This window comes from Ictidomys tridecemlineatus, chromosome 2 (assembly GCF_052094955.1).
Source record: "Ictidomys tridecemlineatus isolate mIctTri1 chromosome 2, mIctTri1.hap1, whole genome shotgun sequence".
NCBI lineage: Eukaryota > Metazoa > Chordata > Mammalia > Rodentia > Sciuridae > Ictidomys > Ictidomys tridecemlineatus.
Window position 1 is genome coordinate 230,870,472 of NC_135478.1, and position 20,935 is coordinate 230,891,406.

Genomic DNA, 20,935 nt, shown 5'->3' on the forward strand with positions numbered 1-20,935 from the left:
GTGTGTGTGTGGGTGCTATCAGGAATGGTCTGATTTGGGATCCACCTGCTCCCTGACCTAATTTCCCAAATTGTCAAGAAGGAAAGAGCCTGAGCCATACCCGATGGTGCCTCCCCTGGGACCTGGCGCTGTCCCCGGGGTGTGTTCCTGTGAGATGTGTGTACCCGTGTGGACCACTGAGCTCAGAGGCCGTGCCCAGGTGGGCAGAGCCGGGGAGGGGGAGCAGTCCTGAGGGCCGGCCGTCCAGGTGGGTGTCAGGGCCTAGGAGTAGTGCATCGTGACCAAGTCAGGCCACTCCGACCTGGCCATCTGAATGTTCAGTATCTTAGGACACACAGATGGACAGGGAAAACCTTGCTCTCCCTCCCAAATAAAGACAATCCAGTGTCAAGTTAGCAGTTTAATCATGACACAATTAAATGTATTTATAGATCTCACACTGGAGGATTTCCTTTGAAACATGAGAAGGTAGAAATTAAGGTAGGCATATGCTTCTATATTCAGATAAAGTCATTTCTAATAATCATTATTTAAATTCCAGAGAGCGAGAGATGATTTTGGAAGAGAGAAGACAGATTAAACAGATACACGACACCATGGAAAGATGGAACATGATTTTGGCATCTCTCTCCCCGTATGGTGGCCCTGCTCACCATGTGCCCGAGACCCGCCATCAGAGCTGGTGGTGGGACACGCCAGACGGGCTCTTTTCACACTTAGCCCACGAATGGATCTGCAGCGACTGCGACACCTCTGTGCCCTCCTGGACGCTAGCCTTCTGAGGTTAGCGAAGTGGACTTTCCTGTGTCTGGCAGGAGGAGGTAAATCTGATGCTCAGATGTTATTTTGGCAAATCCGAATTATCTAGAAAATGAGGGTTTCATTAAGCAATCCCAGGAGGACCAGAGGCTTCGGTTTCATCCTCCAGGGGTCTGTCCCTGGAGATGGGGCCGGGCTCACAGGCTCTCTTCACCTGCTCTTCCCCGGGGTGGGGGCTTTGGATGTTCCCTGGGGCCACCTGTGCGGGACAGAGCTGAGTGCTTGGGGGCCCTGGGCCCTATTAAATGCCGATGTTTGTTCTGACTGTGGTTATCCCATAGGAAAGTTCACTGGGGGCATCTGTTTTTGACATTTAAACCGTGTCTCCAGCTGGGCTGTTCCCTGGCTTGGCAGAGGGAGGTGGTCATGGGAGGTCCTGGCCTCAGGAGGCCGCCTCTGCCCCGGGAAGGTATCTGCCAGGAGCCTCACTTTCTGTGCTTGGGGTAAGGGGTGGCTGGCAAGGCCGCCCACAGTGCCCGGGGGGTGTGTAGGCACAGGCCCAGAGGCCACAATGAGGTCTCTCATCTCCCCAAAGCTGCAGGACAAAGGTCCTGCCTTAGCCTGTCCCAGTGGCAGATGGTCTTAGAGAGGGAGGAGCCGGGCCTCTGCTGGGACCTGTGGGCTCCCGGCCCTCCGGCATCGCACCCTCCTCCAGAGTGTGGGTCTCAGCACATTCCCTTCCTGCAGACCACAGTGACGATCGGGTCGCGGTGTCATGGTTGTGACATCGCTGGCCATGAGAACGTGAATGTGTGCTCTAGGAAGGAGCCCCCGGAGCGTGAGAACAGGAGCACCGAACCTTCCCCTCCCCAGCTGGATGCTCCCACAAATCTCCACGTTGGGTTCAATGAAACAACACATTTAGCCGCAGACCGCGCCTTAGTGGGGGAGTTGGGTGGCCCCGTAACTATGTGGTCACCACAGAAGACATGCAGAGCCGGGCTCCTGTGGCACTCCTGGGGGGCTCCTGGGGCGGGCTGTGCGCCTACTGGGGAAGGGCCTTCAGGATGGCGTTCACCTCCTCTGCCACAGCGGTCAGCGCAAACTCAAACTGCTCCTGCGGAGGGACGAGATGCGGGAGGAGACTGGGTGAGAGGGCTCCTTCCCACTCAGTGCCAGCCCCAGAGTTAGTTTGCAGACACTGTTGAGGGAAAAAGAACGGTCCCAGGTTTCAGTGGGAGCAACCAGAGCTCTGGGTTTGTGACGGACACGGCTGGGGCTCATGGACTTCTGCAGAGGCTACTCAGGCCGCAGAGGACAGCCTGGTGCTCCACACAGGTGCCAGCAGGCGGGCACACCCTGGGACAGTCCTGACCAACAAGCCCCGAGCTGATCACCAGGGAACAGGAAGAGCCCAGGCAGCTGGGTCCCACACAGGACACGGCCCCACTTGTCCCTGACTGCCCTGCTTGCAGGAGATGGGGTAAGAAGGATTTGGGAGGCCGTCCTGGACAGGCTCTGCTCCAGAGAAAGGCTCTGGTAGGCACGGGTGATCCCTCCAGCCCCTGGTCACTCAGGGGCGTGGATCTGCTGACCTCCTGGTTTTGGTGGGATGATCTATGGTGTTGACATCTGGGGAAGCCTGGGGAAGGGTGCCTGGGGTCATCTGTGTTAGTTCTGCATTTTTCTTTTGCAAGTGTAAAATAATAATAATTTAAAAACCCAAACTAAGAAAACATCGAGTGTGCTGTTACTTTCACGATAACCACAGAAGACTTTGGTGGTATCTCTGCGTGCCACAGAGAGCAAGCGAGACCCTCGAGGCTCGGCTCCGCCCACCGGGCCATGCCTGTCCGGCTCCCTAGCCGGGGTCAGCGTGGAAGTACCCGCCTTGGGGGGCAGAGGCCAGAGCGAGGACCAGCAGCCTTAGTGGGAAGGTCTTGGCTGGGGTGCGACCCCGAGTCCTCTGGTTCTGCTGGGAAGTCCTCTTTGTGGGAGGGGTTAATGAACGCTGCCTCGGAGCCTGGGTCGGCTCTGACAGTGCAGGCCGGCCCCGCGCTCCACCTCTTCCAGTCAAGGCTGCCGCTCCGACCGCACAGGCCTTCGGTTGTCCAGCTTCTTACCCTAACATCTGGATGGAGAGCAGGACTTGGGAACTGGCCGCTCAGGGGACAATCAGACCCAGCCACCAGCCAGGGACCCAGGGACCCAGGCCCCACCCAAGTGTGCTCTGGCCAGCCTACCCTGAGGTGTCCGGTCCAGCAAGGAGCCTTCTTTCTTTCTTTTCTTTTTCATTTTTTGTGGGGTGCCGGGGCCCCGCTCACACTAGGCAAACACCCCACCACTGAGCTACACCCCCAGCTCCACTAAGGTCTTTATTAAACTAAAATCCCGTAGTTGAGGAAAGTAATTTTGCAAGGGCATCTTTTAAAAACCCATGCCCCTTGAGTGGGCCCTGGTGGCATCTGGGTCAGGGGCACACCGAGAAGGCAGAGAGCCCGGGTGTAGTGGCCTAGGTGTGTCTGTGGCCAGCCACGCGGGGCCTGGCTGCAGGGGGCGGAGAGCACATCCACCTCTTTTCTAGCTGCTTCTAGCTCTGGCCAGCCACGGCTAAAGAGCTCCTGTTTCCACCCTGGGGTCGCAACCTGGGCCTTTGGATAAGTCTGAGCTGCTTCGGGGTGTTCCAGGAGCTCTGCACACCCTGGAAACACGGAGACGAATGCGCTCTGTGGCCCCCACGTGGCACAGCTGAGGTGGAGGAGGTGTGCAGGTGGAGGTGGGGTGAGCTCAGGACCCCACACCCAAGGGTCCTGGGTTGCGATTGCTCCACCCCCGCTCCCCCCCCCCCCACTTCAGTTCCCACCACCTGGGACTTGTCAGCATCTGTTGATGCAGAAAGTATCCGTGTGGCTGCAGGAAGAGCCAGTGAGCCCTCAGGAAGCCCTGGCAGCCCTTGCCCATGCTGTGGACATGCTCAGTCAGAGCAGAGGGCTGCATGTGGCTGATATTAAACCAGGCCTGATCCCCGCTCCTCTGAGGAGAACAGCCGCAGAGGGACACTGTCAATATCTCAAGTCCCCGAGGGCCGGCTGACAGTACCTTTGTCTGGACCATTCCTGGTCTCTGGTCCCTCAAGTGCTCCAGGGTCGCGGCGATATCAATCTCCTTAGCACCTGCAACAAACCACAAATTGGGCTGAGTCCAGAGCCAGGATAATCCATGCCGCATCTGTCAATCTCCGGCTATCAGGTTCCCTTTGGGCAAAGAGGCCAATTGAAAATTATTACACTCATCCCTCAGCCGCTTGGCAGGCAGCTGCGATCCCAGCGTTCATATAGAGAAATAAGGCGAGGGCAGCTTTCATTAGCATTAATTCAAGAAAGTGGGCTGAGAGCCGTGTTAAGTGCCTGTGCGGGTACTTATCGACAGCCAGCCGCCACGGCCGAGGCGTCGCCGGCCTTTCTGGTGGCGTTGAGAGGACCCTGGTTGGAGGAAGCCGCGTATGTGCTTTGATTTTGATTCCATAGGATTATTCTCCTTTCAGAAAAGATCCGTCAGACCCATCTTTTCTACCTTAGCGCCGGCTCTTGAGAGAGCGTTCCAGAGTCCGGCCGTGTGCTCCGGCGGGGCTCGGGGCCTCGCCTGTCCTAAGGTGGGTGATGCTGCGTGCACACAGATGCTACCTGACTCAACCTGAGTGTTTTCCACGCACACTCCTGCTTCCCAGTGTGTCAGGCTCCCTGAAGGACAGACAACCACGGGACGGATCCCAGCCCCTCAAGCTTGCTTTGGTTTAGACGGGAGACCCTAGTGGCACAGAGCAGGGCGGGAATCAGGAGCAGGGGCCCTGAGGTGGGCAGGGAGCCACCATGGGAACCCCACACAAGAGCCAGGAGTGCAGGGGCCGCGAGTGACCCCAGTGGGGAGCTGTGACCACCTGCTACCTGAGGTCGGGGCTAGGGTCACGGCCCCTGGCAGCTGCGAGCAGGGGAACCGAGCCCCACCAAGGCTTGTTGGGACCAGCACCGACACCCTGGAGAGCGTCACCAGAACCGGCAGCTTGCCCCCCATGCCCGTCAGGAGCCTGGATCCACATGGCGAGGCCACATGGAGGGACTCCTGTGGCTCTGCTGTGACTGTGCTGCCGCAGGGATCAGCCGCGTGGCTGTGGGACCGGGGGCTGAGTGACAGTGGCCTGCACATCACCTTCAGGGAGGAAGGCCAGAGTCCCTTGCCGCAGGCAACCAGAGAACAGGGGGGGTGGGCGGGAGGCCTGGGAGGAGAGGAATTCCAGCCCAGGTCCTGCTGCTCCAAGGGACACAGGGCAAGAGCAGGGACAGCCCCGCCCAGCCCCGGCCAGGACCCTTGGAGGCAGACAAGTCCTGTGCTCTGTGCCCCGGGTTTCTCCAGCCTCCCTGAGCAACCAGCACCATCCGTGGGGTCCATGAGTACGAGCGTCCACCAGCTTCCACGCTGCAGCTTTCCCAGCAGGACAGGGCTCCGCGGGGAAGCCGTCCCCTGGCAGGGTGGGTCTCGCTGCCACTCACTCAGTGTGAGCAAGTCGATGTCACGACCAGTCCAAGCCACCCAAAGCACACAGACAACACAGTCTCCACACAGGGAGCCCCACAGCTGCCCCTCGCCCTCCCCAGCTGACCACACAGCACCAGCAGGCGTTCACACCTGGGGACTGGCCGCCAGCACACCACGGGCCCGACAGGGAGAGTCACACTGGAGAGAGTAGTGGGGTGGAGCCTAGTGCAAAACCCAGGGCCCTCCCTGAGCTGCGCTGGCCCTCCCTCCCTGGGGCATTCTACTGGGTGGGAAGCTGAGTTTAGAAGACCAAGTTCACGCAGATTGGTCCTGAGTGCTGAAAAGGCCACTTTTCAGCTCTGCCTCCCATGCTGCAGACCCTACTGCTGTGGGGCAGGGGGTGGGCAGCCGGCCCTCCCTCCAGAATGGGCAGTTAGGGCGCCAGGAGGCGTCCCGGTGACTCACGGTGTGCATAGGCACACCGCCATTTCATAGATTCCAGGAACAAAGCCCTCCGTGAAGAACCAGATCCTCAGTTGTGCTTGCTCGGGGCTGGCTTCCAGTCTCTACAGTGGCCACTCAGCCCCTGACCCACGAGCCTGAAGTTCGGGAGCCGGAGGAGTGCTGTGAACTGTCCCACCTGACCGGAAACCTGGGGTCTTCCAAAGCCTGAGGTTGAGGGGCTCGTCTGGGACAGACTTGAGACAAATCACTGGTGGACCTGGTCACTGCTGGTGACCATGGAGGACATTCTTGTGAAGGCTACAGTTGAAACCCCTAGTTCTACGACCTTGGGGCACTTTCGTTTTTGAGAGCAAGGGAGAGAAGGAAGAGCCGACCTTGTGAGGTCACCTGGATGGGACACCAGAGTCCCTGAGCCTGGAACCACGCCTGAGTGGTGGGGGAAGTTGGATCAGTGCTGAAAACGAGCCAAGCACAGCAACGAGGACCCAGATTTGCCAGGTAAAGCCAGCTGTCTGAGAGATGTCCTCTAGCACAGCAGAGTGAGGAGCCACGGGTTAGGTGCAGGGTGAGGGACGCGCTTCAGTGGGTCCCACAGGCACAACCCCAGGGACGCACTGCCCTCGGAGAGCCACTCTGGGCAGGCCCCTGCCCCGCTGTCCAGCTCCTGACCGCCAAGAGACCCTGTGCAGCCAGAGTGGCGGGGCTGAGGCAGAAGGGTGGGCCTGTGGCCTGGCCATGCCAGGAAGGTGGTCAGGAACGCTCTGGGAGTGCCTGGCGGGCCTCCAAGAGTCCTCTCCTGGGGAGCCCCTGAGGCAGCACACCTAGGTGCTGCCCGCCATGTCCCCGGGAGCACAGGAGCAGCCCAGGACCTGGGCACTCCAGGGTCCCCAGGCAGGAGGCAAGACAGGGATCTCAGCCACGAGCAGGACTCTGGGTGCAAGTCCCCAGGGAAAACCGGCCCCCTTCTGGGGGCACAAAGGCTTCGCCCCTCTGGGGACAGGTTGGGTCTGGGCCATGTCTCCAGGGATGGGACAGCGGTGTGGGCGCCAGGCCTCCTGCCGAGACCTGGGCGCCATGTGCACTGGGCCGCCCTCTCCTGCCTGGCTTGCTTCCTTTCTGCCCTGACGCCCACCCTCTCTGCCGCCCGCCTGCTCTGCTGCACCTAAGTGGCCGCTGGGGAGCCGTCCAGGGCTGCTCTCACTCGATTCCCAGTTTCCAGAGCTCGCCGGTGCAGACGTTTACGCATTGGTTAAATATATTTTTAAGACAGCAGAGGTTTTTCAGCTTTAGATAAAACCATTATCCAATAAGCAATAAACATTAAAATAACATTAGTATTAAAGTATTAAAACTATTTTTTACCAGGAAAGAATCAATTTGGAGTTAAGGAAACCACATAAATACGACCCTGGTGTGTCTTTAAGAGGTTGCTTTGATTTCTCCTGGAGTGGGTTATGGCCGAGGGTGGCCCCTCTCTGTCCAGGTGGGGGAGTGTGCTGGGGCCCTGCGGTCACTCCTCAGCACGCCCAGGAGGGATCGCTCAATAAGCCCAGATTCGTTTCATTGCAGATCTCAGACCCCTGGGTCTGCAGACGGGGACTGCCAAGCGTTCCCTTTCCTTGAAAGTACAAAGGACACTCTGCATCAAATGTCCACCAAGAAGGCCTGCATTTCGCCTGAGTGAATGTTCCTGGTTCCACCTTCTGGACCAACTGAGCAAACCTTCTTTCCGAACTGCGGGCATTTGAAGGAGATAATGGTGATTATTCTGACCCCAAAAGAAACCAGCTGGAAGAGCTCCTACCTCCCAGGAGGCCAGCAGAGTGTCTCCTGTGTCCAGTCTGGGATTGTCTTATTCTCTGTTGGGTTCCCAGGGGCTGAACCCTGAAGGTCAAGACACCTGGCAGAGCCAGACTGGCACTGAGCTGGGTGAGGGCCACACAGCCGGAGGCCCCTCCTGTTCAGCAAGACAAACCCTGGCTGCAGGTGACAGGAGTCAGGGACACTCTGTCTGCCTCCACCAAGGTAGACCTGACACTCGCCAAACCAAGCTGCAGCGCTGCCTGCTGGGACCAACCACACACATGTGTATGCACACACATCCACACACACACCTGCATCCATCACACCCAGACACACACATGAACACCCACACACACCTGTATCCATCACACCCATATAACGTGCACACTCATGCACACACCTGCACACATCACACCCAGATACACCCACATAACATGCACACCCACGCACACACCTGCACCCATCACACCCACATAATGTGCACACTAACACGCATACCTAGACCACAGGCACCCATCATTCCTAGACACACAGGCCTACCCATGCAAATACATGCACCCATCACACCCAGACACATACCTGCATACCCACATACACACCTGTACCCCATCACACCCAGATGCACACATGCACACCCACGCACACCTGCACCCATCACACCCAGACAAATGCACACACCTGCACCCCTCACACACAAACACACAAAGCATACCCACACACAACCTGTACCCCATCACACCCAGACACACACATGCACCCCCATGCACACACCTACACCCATCACACCTAGATACATTGCACACACCCATGCACACACGGGCACCCATCACACCCAGACACATACGTGCACACCCACGCACACATCTGCACCCCCATCACACAGACACACATGCACACCCATGCACACACCTGCACCCCATCACACTCAGACACACACATGCACATCCAGACACCCGCATCTGTACCCCATCACCCCCAGACACATGCACATACACCCATGCACACACCTGCACCCATCACACCCAGACACACATGTGCACACCCACGTACACACCTGCACCCATCACTCCCAGATGCACAAGTGTACACCCATATACACCCTACACTGATGCCACATACACCATATGAACACACCACACCCCCACATCACATGCACGTGCTCACCTCCATGCCCCACCCCTCACATCTCTCACACACACACTCTGTTCTGGGATTTCTGTTTTACTTCACACTTTGCTGAATGACTCTAGCTAAAGACTTATGGAAATTATAAGAAGCCTTTTTGCTGACCTAGATAAATTATAATCTCCTTTTTGCAACATTTTGTGGGATCAAAGGAGACCCCTTGGCTCCATGTTCCCTTGAAAATCAAGTGTATCATACGAGACAAACCGGACACCATGTTCTTTCCTTTTGGAAAAAATTTTAAATCATCTGGATTTCTCCAGATGGTGCTTACAAGTCTTTGTAAAAATATAAACAAACAAGATGTAGGACCCTGCTCTAAGTCTCATCCTGGGGCGCCCAGAAGGACCGGAGCTGTGGGCAGCATCCTGACGGTTTGACTTCTGGACCATCCAACAAGACTGCGCAGACGCCACGGCATGGACACGCAGACGCCACGGCATGGTCGCGCACACGGAGTTCTGCCTACATAAGCTGATGTGAGGATTAGTGGCTCCAAGTGACAGAGGTGTCCCCAGCGGTGGCTCTGCCCAGGGCAACACCGACCCCCGGAGCATTCTCTTGCTAATGGCCCCAGAATCCTCCTTAATCTGCCCGAGAGTGGGGTGAGGGCCATGTGGACGTTTCCTGTCCCAGGAGTGGGTCCTTCTAGGATGACACACTGCCCGGAAGGAGGCCTTGGGTGGGAGGGTGGGCAGTTCTTTGGTGTCTGCCTTTGGGAGCTGCCCAGGCCCTGCGTGGGACCTCTTGCACCAGAAGGGGCAGCCAGGGTGGGAGGCTTTGCTGAGGGGTGGACGAGACAAGCAAGGGAAGGGCAGGTGAGTAGGGGCCGGCGGGGCAAGGACGGGCAGGGGCACCAAGGCTGCCCTGCAGGGAGGGGAGAGGGAGAGGGAGCAGGTGCCCCCAGGCAGAGAGAGAAGGGCCCAAAACACAAGAAAGACCTGCTGGAGGGGGCCGGGGCGGAGGCCTGGGGGCAGCACCTGCCCCCCACCCCCTGGCTGGCGAGAGCGGTCTCCGCTTCCCCGGGGACGGCAGAACCTGCTGCACGGACTCGGGAACCTCAGAGTGACCCATTGGGCTGCCCTCCTGCAGGAGGCCACTGTTCCCCCCGCCACGCTCCCAGAGCCACTGGCCTGGCGGGCCACGAGCCCTGGGCTTCTCAGGGTCTCTGCCCGGCAGGGCCTTCGAGGTCTCTCTGTGGCAGGGGGAGGCACAGAGAGGAGGCCCTGTGGCGTGGCAGAGAGCCAGGCCTGCCAGTGTCCACAGTCCTGCCGGAGCCGCAGGGCGTGGAGGGGACAGATCAGACGTGGACGACCGTGAGGTGACGTTCACCCCTCGCAGTAGGAGGCCTGGCCCCCCCGGGACGGGGTGCTGCTGCAGGACGTTCAGCTGAACCCCAGGGAAGGGTGCTCTCCTGTCCCGTTAGGGAGTGACCGCAGAGTCCGCGGCCTGTGGCCAGCCACAGCCCAGCCGCACCACGCCTGTGGCTGGGCTCACACCTGTGTGCGCTGCCTGCTGCCCTGGGGACATACCCAGTGCCCAGGTGCCAGGGTGGCTTCGGGACCGTGGCGTTCCACAACCTGGGAAGCACCAGAAGCTCAGAGAGTCCTCGTCCCTCGCCCCACCCCGTCCCTCGTCCCGTGTCCCACCCCGTCCCTCTCCCCGCCCCCACACTCCACAGAGAGGTCCCTGAGCCGAGAGGGTGGCATTGTCACCTGAAGACAGCGCAAGGCCCTGGCGTCTGTGGTCCTCAGCACCCGTGCTCATAACACGAGGGGGTCCTTGGCCCCCACCTGCCCAGCCCGTCCACAGGGGGCCACGCTCTGTGCAGGCCCTGCCTTCCCGCCCATGTGCCGTACCTCCACAGCGGGTCTGGCCTGGTCCTCCCAGGGGTCCTCAGCTTCCACCCCTCCCTGCCCCTGCCGGCCAGTCCCACCCACACAGCTGGGCGCCTCACTTCCCATGACCATGGCTGCCAACACTCGGGGACACTAGCTAGCCTGTCATTCAGGCCTTCAGTTTCTTCTTCCCTGTGGTTTTCGCCACAGCCCAAGATGACCCTCCTCTGACCCCCCTCTGTCCCTGGGATGTGCTGCTGCCTGCACCTCTACAGTTTGACGCAAAGGTCTTACTGTCCACCTCCCTCCCTCCTGGGCTCTGGCCCCTCTGCAGACACACCAGGGCTCTGGGTCTGACCTTGGCCATCTGGGGGGCTTTGGGCAAGTCCCTAGACCTCTGGGGATCTGCTCTAATAAATGGGCCCCCAGGTCCCCTTCTGTCCCATGAGCACAGGTCTGTGGACTGTCACCAGCTCTGGGGAGCGGGTGGCCCCTGGCACTCTGGTCAGTGCCTTCTGAGCTGCAAGCTGTAGCTGTAGAGGCCATGGACATGGACAGAGAGTGAAGGCCGGGAGGATGGGGCCCCTTCTGGTTTGCTCACTGAGTCCCAGATACTGTGCTGCCAAGTATGGGTGTCCCACCGACAGGCTGCCGTGGGAGGCTGGCTCTGCCTCCCTGGGGCCCACTGGAGGGCACCTTCACAGCTCGGCACGTTTCCCGAGGAGGACAAGGTGTGTGAGGTGGCTGCGAGGAGCAGCAGGACTCCCTGAGGAGGGCAGGAGGGGGCTGGGGTGCATTCCAGCCCTGGGGCACATGTGCAAGGGCCCTGTGCTCTCACCGAAGGAACCAGCAAGGCCCGAGAGTGGCACAGGAAGGGGCATCCAAGGTTTCCTGTGGACTCCCAGATGGGGGCAGACTGGGAGGGGGACAGGAGGCAGAGAGGCCAGCCCAGAGGCCACTGCACTGAGACGGAGCTGGGCTCAGAGAGATCGCAGGGTGATCTTTTCACGCTACTCTCCCAGCAGCACGGGCAGCAGGACCTGTGCTGTGGTGGACGGTGCTCTGTGCACTGCTCAACCTGGCAGCATGGCTGCCCAGCACGAGGATGTGACCAGCACATCTGAGGACAGTTCCTTTTCAATTTTACTAACTTTAATTAAACAAGGTGACCACACAGGCCACTGTATTGGGCAGCACAGCTCTGAACGGGTGTTAGTTTTAAAAAGTTCAATGAGTCGTAAAATGTCATTTGAGAAAGACCTGGTGTTGTCACCGGTAGCCACAGAGGAGCCCCAGCCACCAGCCAGGCAGCGCTGGGCCACAGCCGCTTGCCTCCTCCGCTCCAAACTCTCTCGTTTCCTTTGGGGCCGCTGTCCCCATTCTGCTCAGACCTGCCACCAAAAGGTGACGTCTCTTAGGAGAAAATATCTCCAGGACCTTGGATTTGGCAGACTTCTTGGGTATGAGCCCGAACACAGACACAAAAGGCAGAGACAAACCAGATACTTTTGTGCCACAAAAGACACTTCCCGAAGGGTGAGGGCTGCCCACTGCCCACGAGTGGTAGGTCCGAGATGGAGAACGCACAGAACGTCAGGACTCCTCAACCCATGACCACCGCACCCGGCCCACCTCCCCGGACTCAGCAGAACTTCCTCTAAAGTTGATGCACACAGTCAAAAGTCAGTGGAGATGCTCAGGGCCCCGGTCAACAGGCAAAGGAGATCAAGGCCACAAGGAGAGGCCACTTCTCACCCATGAGGGCGTGAAGTGTACAGCCGGCCTTGGCCGGTGTGCAGAGAAACCGGGACCACAGCGCGGTGGAGGAGAGTGGTGAGGTGTCCCTCGGTTGGACAGACGGCCGTCCCATCCTGCAGTCCTCTCCTGGGCCTGTGCCATGCCCACCTTCCCAGCAGCCGGCTCACATGCCCCAAACTGGGAATGACACAAATGTCCATCCGCAGATGAACCAAGTGGTCTAACATCTCTGTCACAAAAGGAAGGGGCCCTGGCAGAAGCCGCATAGATGAGCCCCGAGGACCTGGGTGGGGTGATCAGCCAGTCACACGGGACAGAGGCCACTCAAGGTCACTCAGGGGAGGCACCCGAGCGTGACATCCACAGTGCAGGGCAGCACAGGGAAGGGGCAGTGCAGACAGCTTGCTCCACGGGTCCCTCGGGAGCACAGGTGGGCGGGAAGCACCTGAGCCAGCCCAGGGCTGAGGGGGACCTGGCTCAGCAGGTGCTGGGACCGCCCCCTGCTGTGTGGCAGGTCATTGAGCAGACAGGCTTCTGCTCGTTGTGAATCAGTTTCACAACTGATTCACAACGAGAGACAAGAAACGGAATTCCCAGTCTTTAGTCCCTGCCAAACAAAAGAGGGGCCTCCCTGCCACCACCCTCCTGGGGCCTTAGCCAGGGCCCAGTTCCCCAGAGCCTAGCCGTCTGCAGGTGGGCGAGTGCACAGCCGCCAGGCTCCACACGGATCCCGTCAGCTCTGCCTCCCCACAGCCTCAGGCTGACCCAGCAACAGGCCCTCTTGGACCCTTTGAAAAAGAGACGAACAGGAGAAAACTCTGGAGAGGAGATGTTAGGGACCAAGCAGAAGTGGAAAAGCAGGAGCTGGGCGCGTTCCTGCGTGAGAGCCAGCCCCTCAGCCAGAGGCAGCACTACCCGGGAAAAAATCCTGACCCCATCACGGGCTACACGCCCCACCGCCAGCTGCAACAGAAAAATGCGCAGAAGTGCTCACCCTTTACTTGTCCGCCACCATCGAGTGGACCAGGCCCTATTTACTTTGATTTCAAAGCGCATTATTGTCCACTTGCTAATAAACCAGACAGCAGAGAAAGAACTGAGTTATTCGTCAGGCCTCACGCAGGCCCTGGGCCTAATCCCTGAAAGGCCTGTGAACAAGGGCGCTGTGCTGCCGTGCAGCTGGGCGGCGCTGCAGGGCCGGGCGGCTGCACAGGAAAGCTGGGGAAGGCTTTCTTTGGTCCTGGTGCAATTCATTCCTTTTAAGACGGGGAAATGGGAAGAAAGGCTTCATGTCCAGGGTTTGGGGCCTTTGATCATTTGATGAAGGCTGGGACGGCAACGTGGGCCTCCAGCTTCTCAGGCCAGACAAAGACGGCCCTGGCCGCACAGGACAAAACCCCCTGTGGCCTCTCGGGGTGGCGCCTGGGAAAGGCCCACCTCAGCTGGTGAGGGGCCGCCTGCCCTTTGATCTCTCCAGAGACCAGGGCGGCCCAGGTCAGGGGATTTCACACCGCACACACCCCCGCCAGAGAAGGGGAGCAGGTCAGGGAGAGGGCGGGCCACCAAGCTCAGAGCCAGCTGGGAGCCTGCCCGCTTCGGCCAGTTCCACATGGCTGGCTTGCATTGTTGAGAACTGCGTCCACGCTTCAAATGGAATTTGACATTACAGGCCACAGCGGAGCCGGCAAATGGCGCGCCAGGGCGCCGGACAATGGTGGGCCCCGCCCCAGCAGCAGAACCTACTGCCCTGCTTGCCCTCCAGGAGGTGAACTGGCTGCTGAAGGTCCAGGCTGCTGGCCTGGATGGCCACCAGGCCGCCCAGCACAGGCCGGCCTCCTTGGCACCTGCTCAGGCTCCCGCGGTTTGGACTAGCAAATTTCCACTTGGGATGAGTGTTTACAAAGGGCTGTAAGGTATTGCTTAGTAGGGCGGCCTGCGTTCTGCGGAAGCTGCTCTGGGGTGATGGGAGGGAAATGTGTGTGTTCCTGAGAGAGAAGGCAGGCTGGGTGGTAAGGGCAGAAATAAACATTGTTGATACCCCTGAGCGCCAAGAACTGCAAATTTGTAAAGGAAAAGTTATTGAATGACTCAGCTGGATGAATGGGTAAGAAAAAAATGAAAAAGGAACTGAACTTCTGACTAAAAAGGTGAGGATCGCGTTACATCTTAAAACCAACACACCGCTGCGGAGCCGGAGCGTCTGCATCTTGACCTGGGTGCTTCCATGGCACCGCCAGCCGACGAGTCAGGTGCCAGCTGGTACTGGGTGTCCAGAAGCCGGGCTCACCCTCTCCAGGGCTGCAGAGCAGGGCTGAGCCAGGTGGGTGCCCTGCAGGGCGTGGCTCAGCCGGGGGGGGGGGGCGCGACGTGGGGTCCAGAGACCCTGCCCAGCACGCAGTCCCGTTATGCCTGGGTCTTGTCTTAGCATGCCTTAAGCCTGGGCTAAAAATGGGCGCTATGTCTTTTCTTTCTTTTTGGCCAATGAAGATGGAGTAAGGAAAACGCCTACTTAACACTAATAGTGGAAACTAACTTCCACTGTCAAGATCTGCTCTGATGGCTGGGTGAAGGTGAAGAATGGCATGTTCCGGGAGGCAGAGGCTCCGTCCTCGTGTCTGCCCATACGTATACATGTGTGTGTGCATATGTGCGCGTTATCAGACGATGACTTGCTCACAGCTCAACAGAGGCTACAAAACGCCACCCGTCTCTTTGCCAGGTCCCACGGGGAGCTAACGGGCACCATGAGAACAGCACAGTCCTTCCAACCCCAAGCCGCACTGCGTGGAGGAGGCGCGTGCTCACTGGCTCCTTGGTGATGCCTCCTGCCTGGGCCTGGGCAGGGGCCTCTCATGGGTCTCCTCTCTGGAGATCGCCTGGCAAGTGCCAGACCAGTGCCAGCCCTCCTTCCCCTGTAACTGAGCCCCAGGGAAAGATCACCACGGGCAGGCTGGCCACAGGTGTCCCTGCACCCCTGCCTTGACTGCAGTGTCCAGGGGTCCCCCCGATAGACAGTGCTCCCCTTCTCGGAGGACAAAGAGCCATTGAACAATGTTAAGAGTATTGGGGGCTGGGGAAGCAGCACAGTGGAGGGGCCTGTCTAGGTGTGCAAGGCTCTGGGTTCCACCCCAACAACCCAAAACAAAAGCCCAACCCTCAAGACTGGTTCCTTGGAGATAAGGTGGCTGGCACTGGTGACATCACTACCAGACTAGTAGGGCGACTCTGGTAGGAGACCTGAGCCACACTGTGAGCCACACTGTGGTCACCCTAGGCTGTCCAGCTTGCTGCAGCATTTAAAGACCCGAGATGGCCCTCTTCCGGTCCTAATGTTGCATCGGGGTGTGTGTGATTGATTCTTATCAGACCTACTATGTGCTCAGCACATTCAGGCTGACAGCAGAGCAGGAACCTCAGAAATGAACCCCGCCTGCTGCAAATAGCCTTCCTGCGATTCAGGGAAGGAACAATCGGCTGATTCTCTCCAAGGCCTCCTGTGAATAGCACCCCCCGTGTTGCCATGGCAACACCATCCCATCTCTGAGCCACAACAAAGCAGCCAGACTGGCAGTCTCACCTTTGGCCATCTTATTGAGAACCATGTCAATCAGGACGTAGGTCCCGCTCCGGCCTGCACCATCGCTGTCAACAGAAGGAGAGAGAATGAGGTGCTGCCTGTCCGGTGACCCACGCACGGCAAAGCTAGCAGCGCTATCTCCTCTACGTTCAAGTGCTTGGGGAAGGGAAGGGGGCTGTGAATTAGAGGGGGGGAGGGGAGGGAGGGGAGGGAGGGGGAGGCGGGCAGGAGGAGGGGGAGGGGGAGGGGAGAGGGCCGAGAGCTGCGGGGCAGAAGGCAGGGCAGGAGCAGCCTGGAGAGGGAGCCTGGGATTAGCCACCCTACTTGGTACACATTTGTCTCTTTCCAGACTTCTTCCCCCTCTCTTTGGCCAGAGGAGGGGTTAATTTTGTCAGAAACAAAACAAAACAAAATGAAGAGGCAGTGCCCGTGTTGGAGGGGATGGGTTGACATCCAGAGCATCTGGGGCACTGCCCCTCCTGGCGGGCGTGGCCCGGGCTGGGCTCTCCGGCTGCCCTCTTGCCGCAGAAACACACGTTTCATTTGTTACTTAATCACATTCTTTAAAAAGTGCTCTCATTTCATCTCTTCCTCATCCCACCAGCTAAAATTGGAATATTTACCATCTGGACTAGCGTTGTAAAAATGTCTTGAATTATGTTTTAACAACAGCAAATTGAAAAAAGAAAAAGAAAAGTTTCTTTGCTGGGAGGAAAGTGGCCCTGCGCCGTCCCCTCCTCACAGGGAATATGTGGGCAGTTGCCCTCTGACCAGCATGGCCACCAGTGCGGACGGAGTAGATGCTCTCCGACCCAACGGCCACTGACAGTGGAGGACGCTTCTCATCCGCAGGCTCGGACAGTCATCGTGACCGCAGGGCTCTGTGGCTGCGGCGTCCGCCGCTGCGGCCAGTCTTCACAGTGGAGCACCCCGCCTGGCCTCAGCAAGTGGCTGGGACAGCCGCAGGGGAGAGACGGACCTTGGCACAGGCTTCACAGGCAGGAGACACAGCAGCCCAGGCTGGGGCAGGCCTCAGGTGGCCACAGGTGACCAGTGACGTGCCCCTCAGAGCGCACAGGCCGCAGACTCACTCTGCCAACCTCTCCACGGGGGAGGCTGGCACAGAGCCCCCCCGCTCCCAGGGGGACCTCTGGAGCCACACACTCTGGCCTCTCCTCTGAACTGCACGTTTGGTCCTTGATCTCTGGGGACAGATCTTCTTTTTATTCCACAGAAAGGAATGTTCAGGGAGATGGCTTTGGAAATCAGAGTTTGAGGTCTTCACCCAAACCAGTTGCACGTGGAGTCTGGCAGGGGCAGAACCCTCGCTGAACTTCCTCAGGCTGGATCTGTTCCAGCTGGTGGGGGGTCTAACCTACTTAAGGGCATGGTCACTGGAATAGTGCCCAGATTCTTGCAATAAGTGAGAGGTGGACATGTCTTTTGTAGGACAGGACTTGTCCCTGCTCATGACTGCCCTGGGCACTTCTCACAAAGGGCCCAAACCTCTCAGGGCAAGACAATGCCACTCACTAAAAACCCACCAAAAATGTTGTCTCAGCGGCAACATGACAATTTAAGAAAAAAATAATGTGGGCAGGACACTGACATCTGGAAATTATGGTACACAGCATAGAGCTTGCTAGAAAGAAGACACGTCAGGCAGCTAAGGTGGGTTCAGAGATGCACACCCGGCCTCACTCAGCCAGAGGCACAGTGGATGATCCTTATAGCTCTGGTTTCCCTTAGGAATACCAGCAAGATGTACTCATCGAGCAATTAGAAAGTCCAGCCTCTGTATGGAGTGCACCAGTTATTTTTTGAAATAGCAACACTTACTGATCCAGGTTAAAAGTCGTACTTGCCTGCAGTGAACAATGATTGGACAAGAACGGCCCCTGTAGCACTTGTTTACTTTTCTGAAATAAAAAGAGATATAAAAATTATAGTGATACACTAAGACTCTGCTATTCAAAACAAGCAATCACCAAAGCAGAAAGTCCATATCATTGATATCATTTTAAAATAGTCTGTTGGACAAAGGAAATTAAAAATGACACATATCAGTTTAAAGATTTTTCCTTTCAACATAAACTCGCTGAACAGAGCTTTGAAAACAATTCTCAACCCTGACCCCCTTTCCAGGTACAAGCGCCTGGGAGGGTCCTGCCCTGGCTCTCGCCCTCCCATGGGGCCTCCTCCCCCTTCTCCTCAGCTTCGGGGGGTCTGACCTCCGCGTGACACGGTGTCTTGATGTTCCACTAAGACAGGGGGCGGGGGGGATGGGGTGCAAGTCACACTCAGGATTTCTCACAGCCTGTACGTCCTATCGGAATGTGATATTACCAGATGGTCTGAAAGAAGCATCCAAAGATCCTATCTGACCTCTGGGTTTCAGGTAAGTATATCTAAATGACGGAGAAGTCACCATGGAGTCCAGACAGTCTTTTCCATTTTTATAAATTTGAATATGTATAAAAATAGCTCCATTGTGCAGCTTTTAGATTAGAAGTTATGAAAATTAATAATGAGAATATATTTAAGATTTCATTAACTAACCTTCGTCCAAATCAGAGGGCTGACTTAAAATTGACTATATAAGACTCTAGGGATTTTTGTTTTTAAATTCAGTGAAACAAGGAAACATGTTCACATATTTCTTACTTGAGAAAATTAAAGACAGGATCTCAGTTTATCGGAAGGGAAAAATGGATGAAGGGATGTTTCTAGAATGTACTGCATGAACTCAAACAATGTAAGACTAAAGAAAAATGACAGTACAGAAAAAATGTTTTCCCCTTGAACCAGAAATGGGAAAATCGCTTTCTTTGCAAAGGCTTGCCTGTGGAGCAGCGGGGTGGCCAGCTGGAGGTGGAAATTCAATCGACGGCTGCCACAGAGCACCGGGTGGAGGGAGGGAGGTGAGTGCCGGCAACTGGCACTGAGTAGAGACTTCAATACCAGGCAGCCCCGCCACCAGAGGGTTCCTTTTTCCTACTTCCTCCACAGAGTAATAGGACGAGGTACTTCTGACGGGAGTCGGAGCCCCCAACCTGGACAGCGTAAGGCGAGTTGAGGGGGCAGGCTGCAGAGCCTAGATGAGATGCGCCCACCTGCAGATAGGTCGTGTTCAAAGCCTGCTCAGAGCACTTGATCTCGGCTGCTCTCTAGCCTGTGGAAATGGGCAGCATCTTCGTGCTGGTGGACCACCCAGAGAAGCCTTGAAAAAGGGAGGGCTTGGAGCGTGTAAGGCAAGCCAGCACTCTGGTGGTCAGGTCCTTCCTGCAGGGGCCCTTCCTGGCTTTGTACCCTGTGATGGTAAGGCTGGGGAGGTGACAAGTAAGAACGAAGCCGTTGTGATCAATAGCACGTGCATGCCAGAACACCTCCAAGTTCTTCACCTTTGGAGACTAGACTGGGAGACAGAGCCACGTGGACCTGCTGCTAAAATCTTCCACTGCTGATGTGGCTGTAAAGATGTCACAAGTGCCAGCTCTGAGAAAGCAAGTTCTGGCCCCAGACATGCACTCAAAAAGAGGAATGTGAAGCTCACAGCTCATGAGAACTGTGCATGGGGCTGGGCATGGCTGGAATGTACAGGGCCCTGGGCTGCACCCCCGGCAGAAAATAGACTGTGTACACATGCCCATGTAGGCATGTGCGTATGCATCTGAGTATGTGTGCACACACATGTGCACACACGTGTGTATATGTGTGCACATGCCCATGTGCACGTGTACATGTATGTGTACTCAGCCAGAGTGTGCATGCATGTATGTACACACATGCATGTGTGTATGTATGTACCTGTGAGGATGTGTGCATGCATGTGTGTACAGGAGCACGTGCACAGGTTTGCACACACACATGAATGCATATGGGCCCACAAGTAGGTAAGTATGTATATGTAGGTGTATGCATATCCGTGTATATATGCACACATGTGTGCATGTGTGTGCAGGTGTGTATATGTATGTGTGCATGTGAGTACATGTGCATGCATGTGTGTGTGTGCATGCATAGCATCAAGCGAGATCAACTATCAGCCCTCTCTGGGGCTTCACTTTTAAAGTCTTTTCTCCCTCAAATTTCTCAGTGCTGCATCTGGCTAATGTGAAGGCCTCAGCTCCACACCTGCAGGACCTTCTGCTCTATTCCAAGCTGGGCCACTGCTTGTAAGACGAAACACACTGCTCCATCAACAGGTTCTCTCACTCTGTCCTGATTGGGTCAAGCACAAAGAGAGGCTCGTTAAAAACAAGAGCCTGACACTAGGGCCTTCTGCAGCTGTGTGGGGTAAGGATGTGGGTCTGGGGGCCAGCAGCCATTTGCATCTGCTCAGCTGCCTGTCTGGCAGAGTGCTTCTGCCCTGGCTGGGTGAGGGGCACGTGAGTAGAGCCGGAGGACGGGCCATGAGGCAGCGTCTCTCTTCTCCACCCGGGAGCCCTGTCTTCATTTGTGGCATACGAGATGTCCTTCTCTCCAGCAGGTTGTCACCAGCTGCCTCTGCAGGCCTTTGCAAGGGTTTGCTGTAACTTTAATGTCCACACCAGCTCCCTGCCCTGGGCCAGACCTATTTCAGCCACCACGAGTGGTCTGGGGGGCACGGGTGGGAGTGTGCTGCAGTGACATGGCTCAGATCTTTAGTTACAAAGAACCATGCACTCAGATCAGGGAACATCACAGACAGGAAAGCAAAACCCTCGCATGTGGACCCTAAGGGCTCGTCGGGTGGACCCTAGGTGCAGATGCAGATTGTTGGAGGAGATGAGCACACACAGGGTCTCACTAGTGTCTCAGACACATCCCCAGTCAGCAGGGGGTCTCCACATCCAGGAAACCGGCGTTACTTATGCTTCCACAGGAGGCGTTAACCGAGAAGGAGCGGTTAGTGATACAAACCAACCCTCAGGCCACTGAGTGAGAAGAAACCGCCATGCAAACCAACAGCAAGCAAAGGTGAGGCCGTGAGAGGTTCAGAGGGTCCCCACATGTCCCTGCAGCAGACACAGTTTCC

General features: G+C 57.1%; 1 protein-coding gene across 8 annotated transcripts in view; it reads right to left on the reverse strand.

Moving 5' to 3' along the window:
* Positions 1–387: 387 nt before the first annotated feature.
* The window catches only part of Ptprn2 (protein tyrosine phosphatase receptor type N2), an 875,713-nt gene continuing 855,165 nt past the window's right edge, over positions 388–20,935 (reverse strand). For all 8 annotated transcript variants that reach the window (XM_078040940.1, XM_078040938.1, XM_078040939.1 and 5 more), the window contains 4 exons: positions 17,784–17,837; positions 15,919–15,983; positions 3,859–3,932; positions 388–1,876 (listed from right to left, as the gene is read on the reverse strand). In XM_078040940.1, coding sequence (XP_077897066.1) covers positions 1,805–1,876; positions 3,859–3,932; positions 15,919–15,983; positions 17,784–17,837 — 265 coding nt within the window. In that variant the 3' untranslated portion in view covers positions 388–1,804. The remainder of the gene's footprint in view (positions 1,877–3,858; positions 3,933–15,918; positions 15,984–17,783; positions 17,838–20,935) is intronic.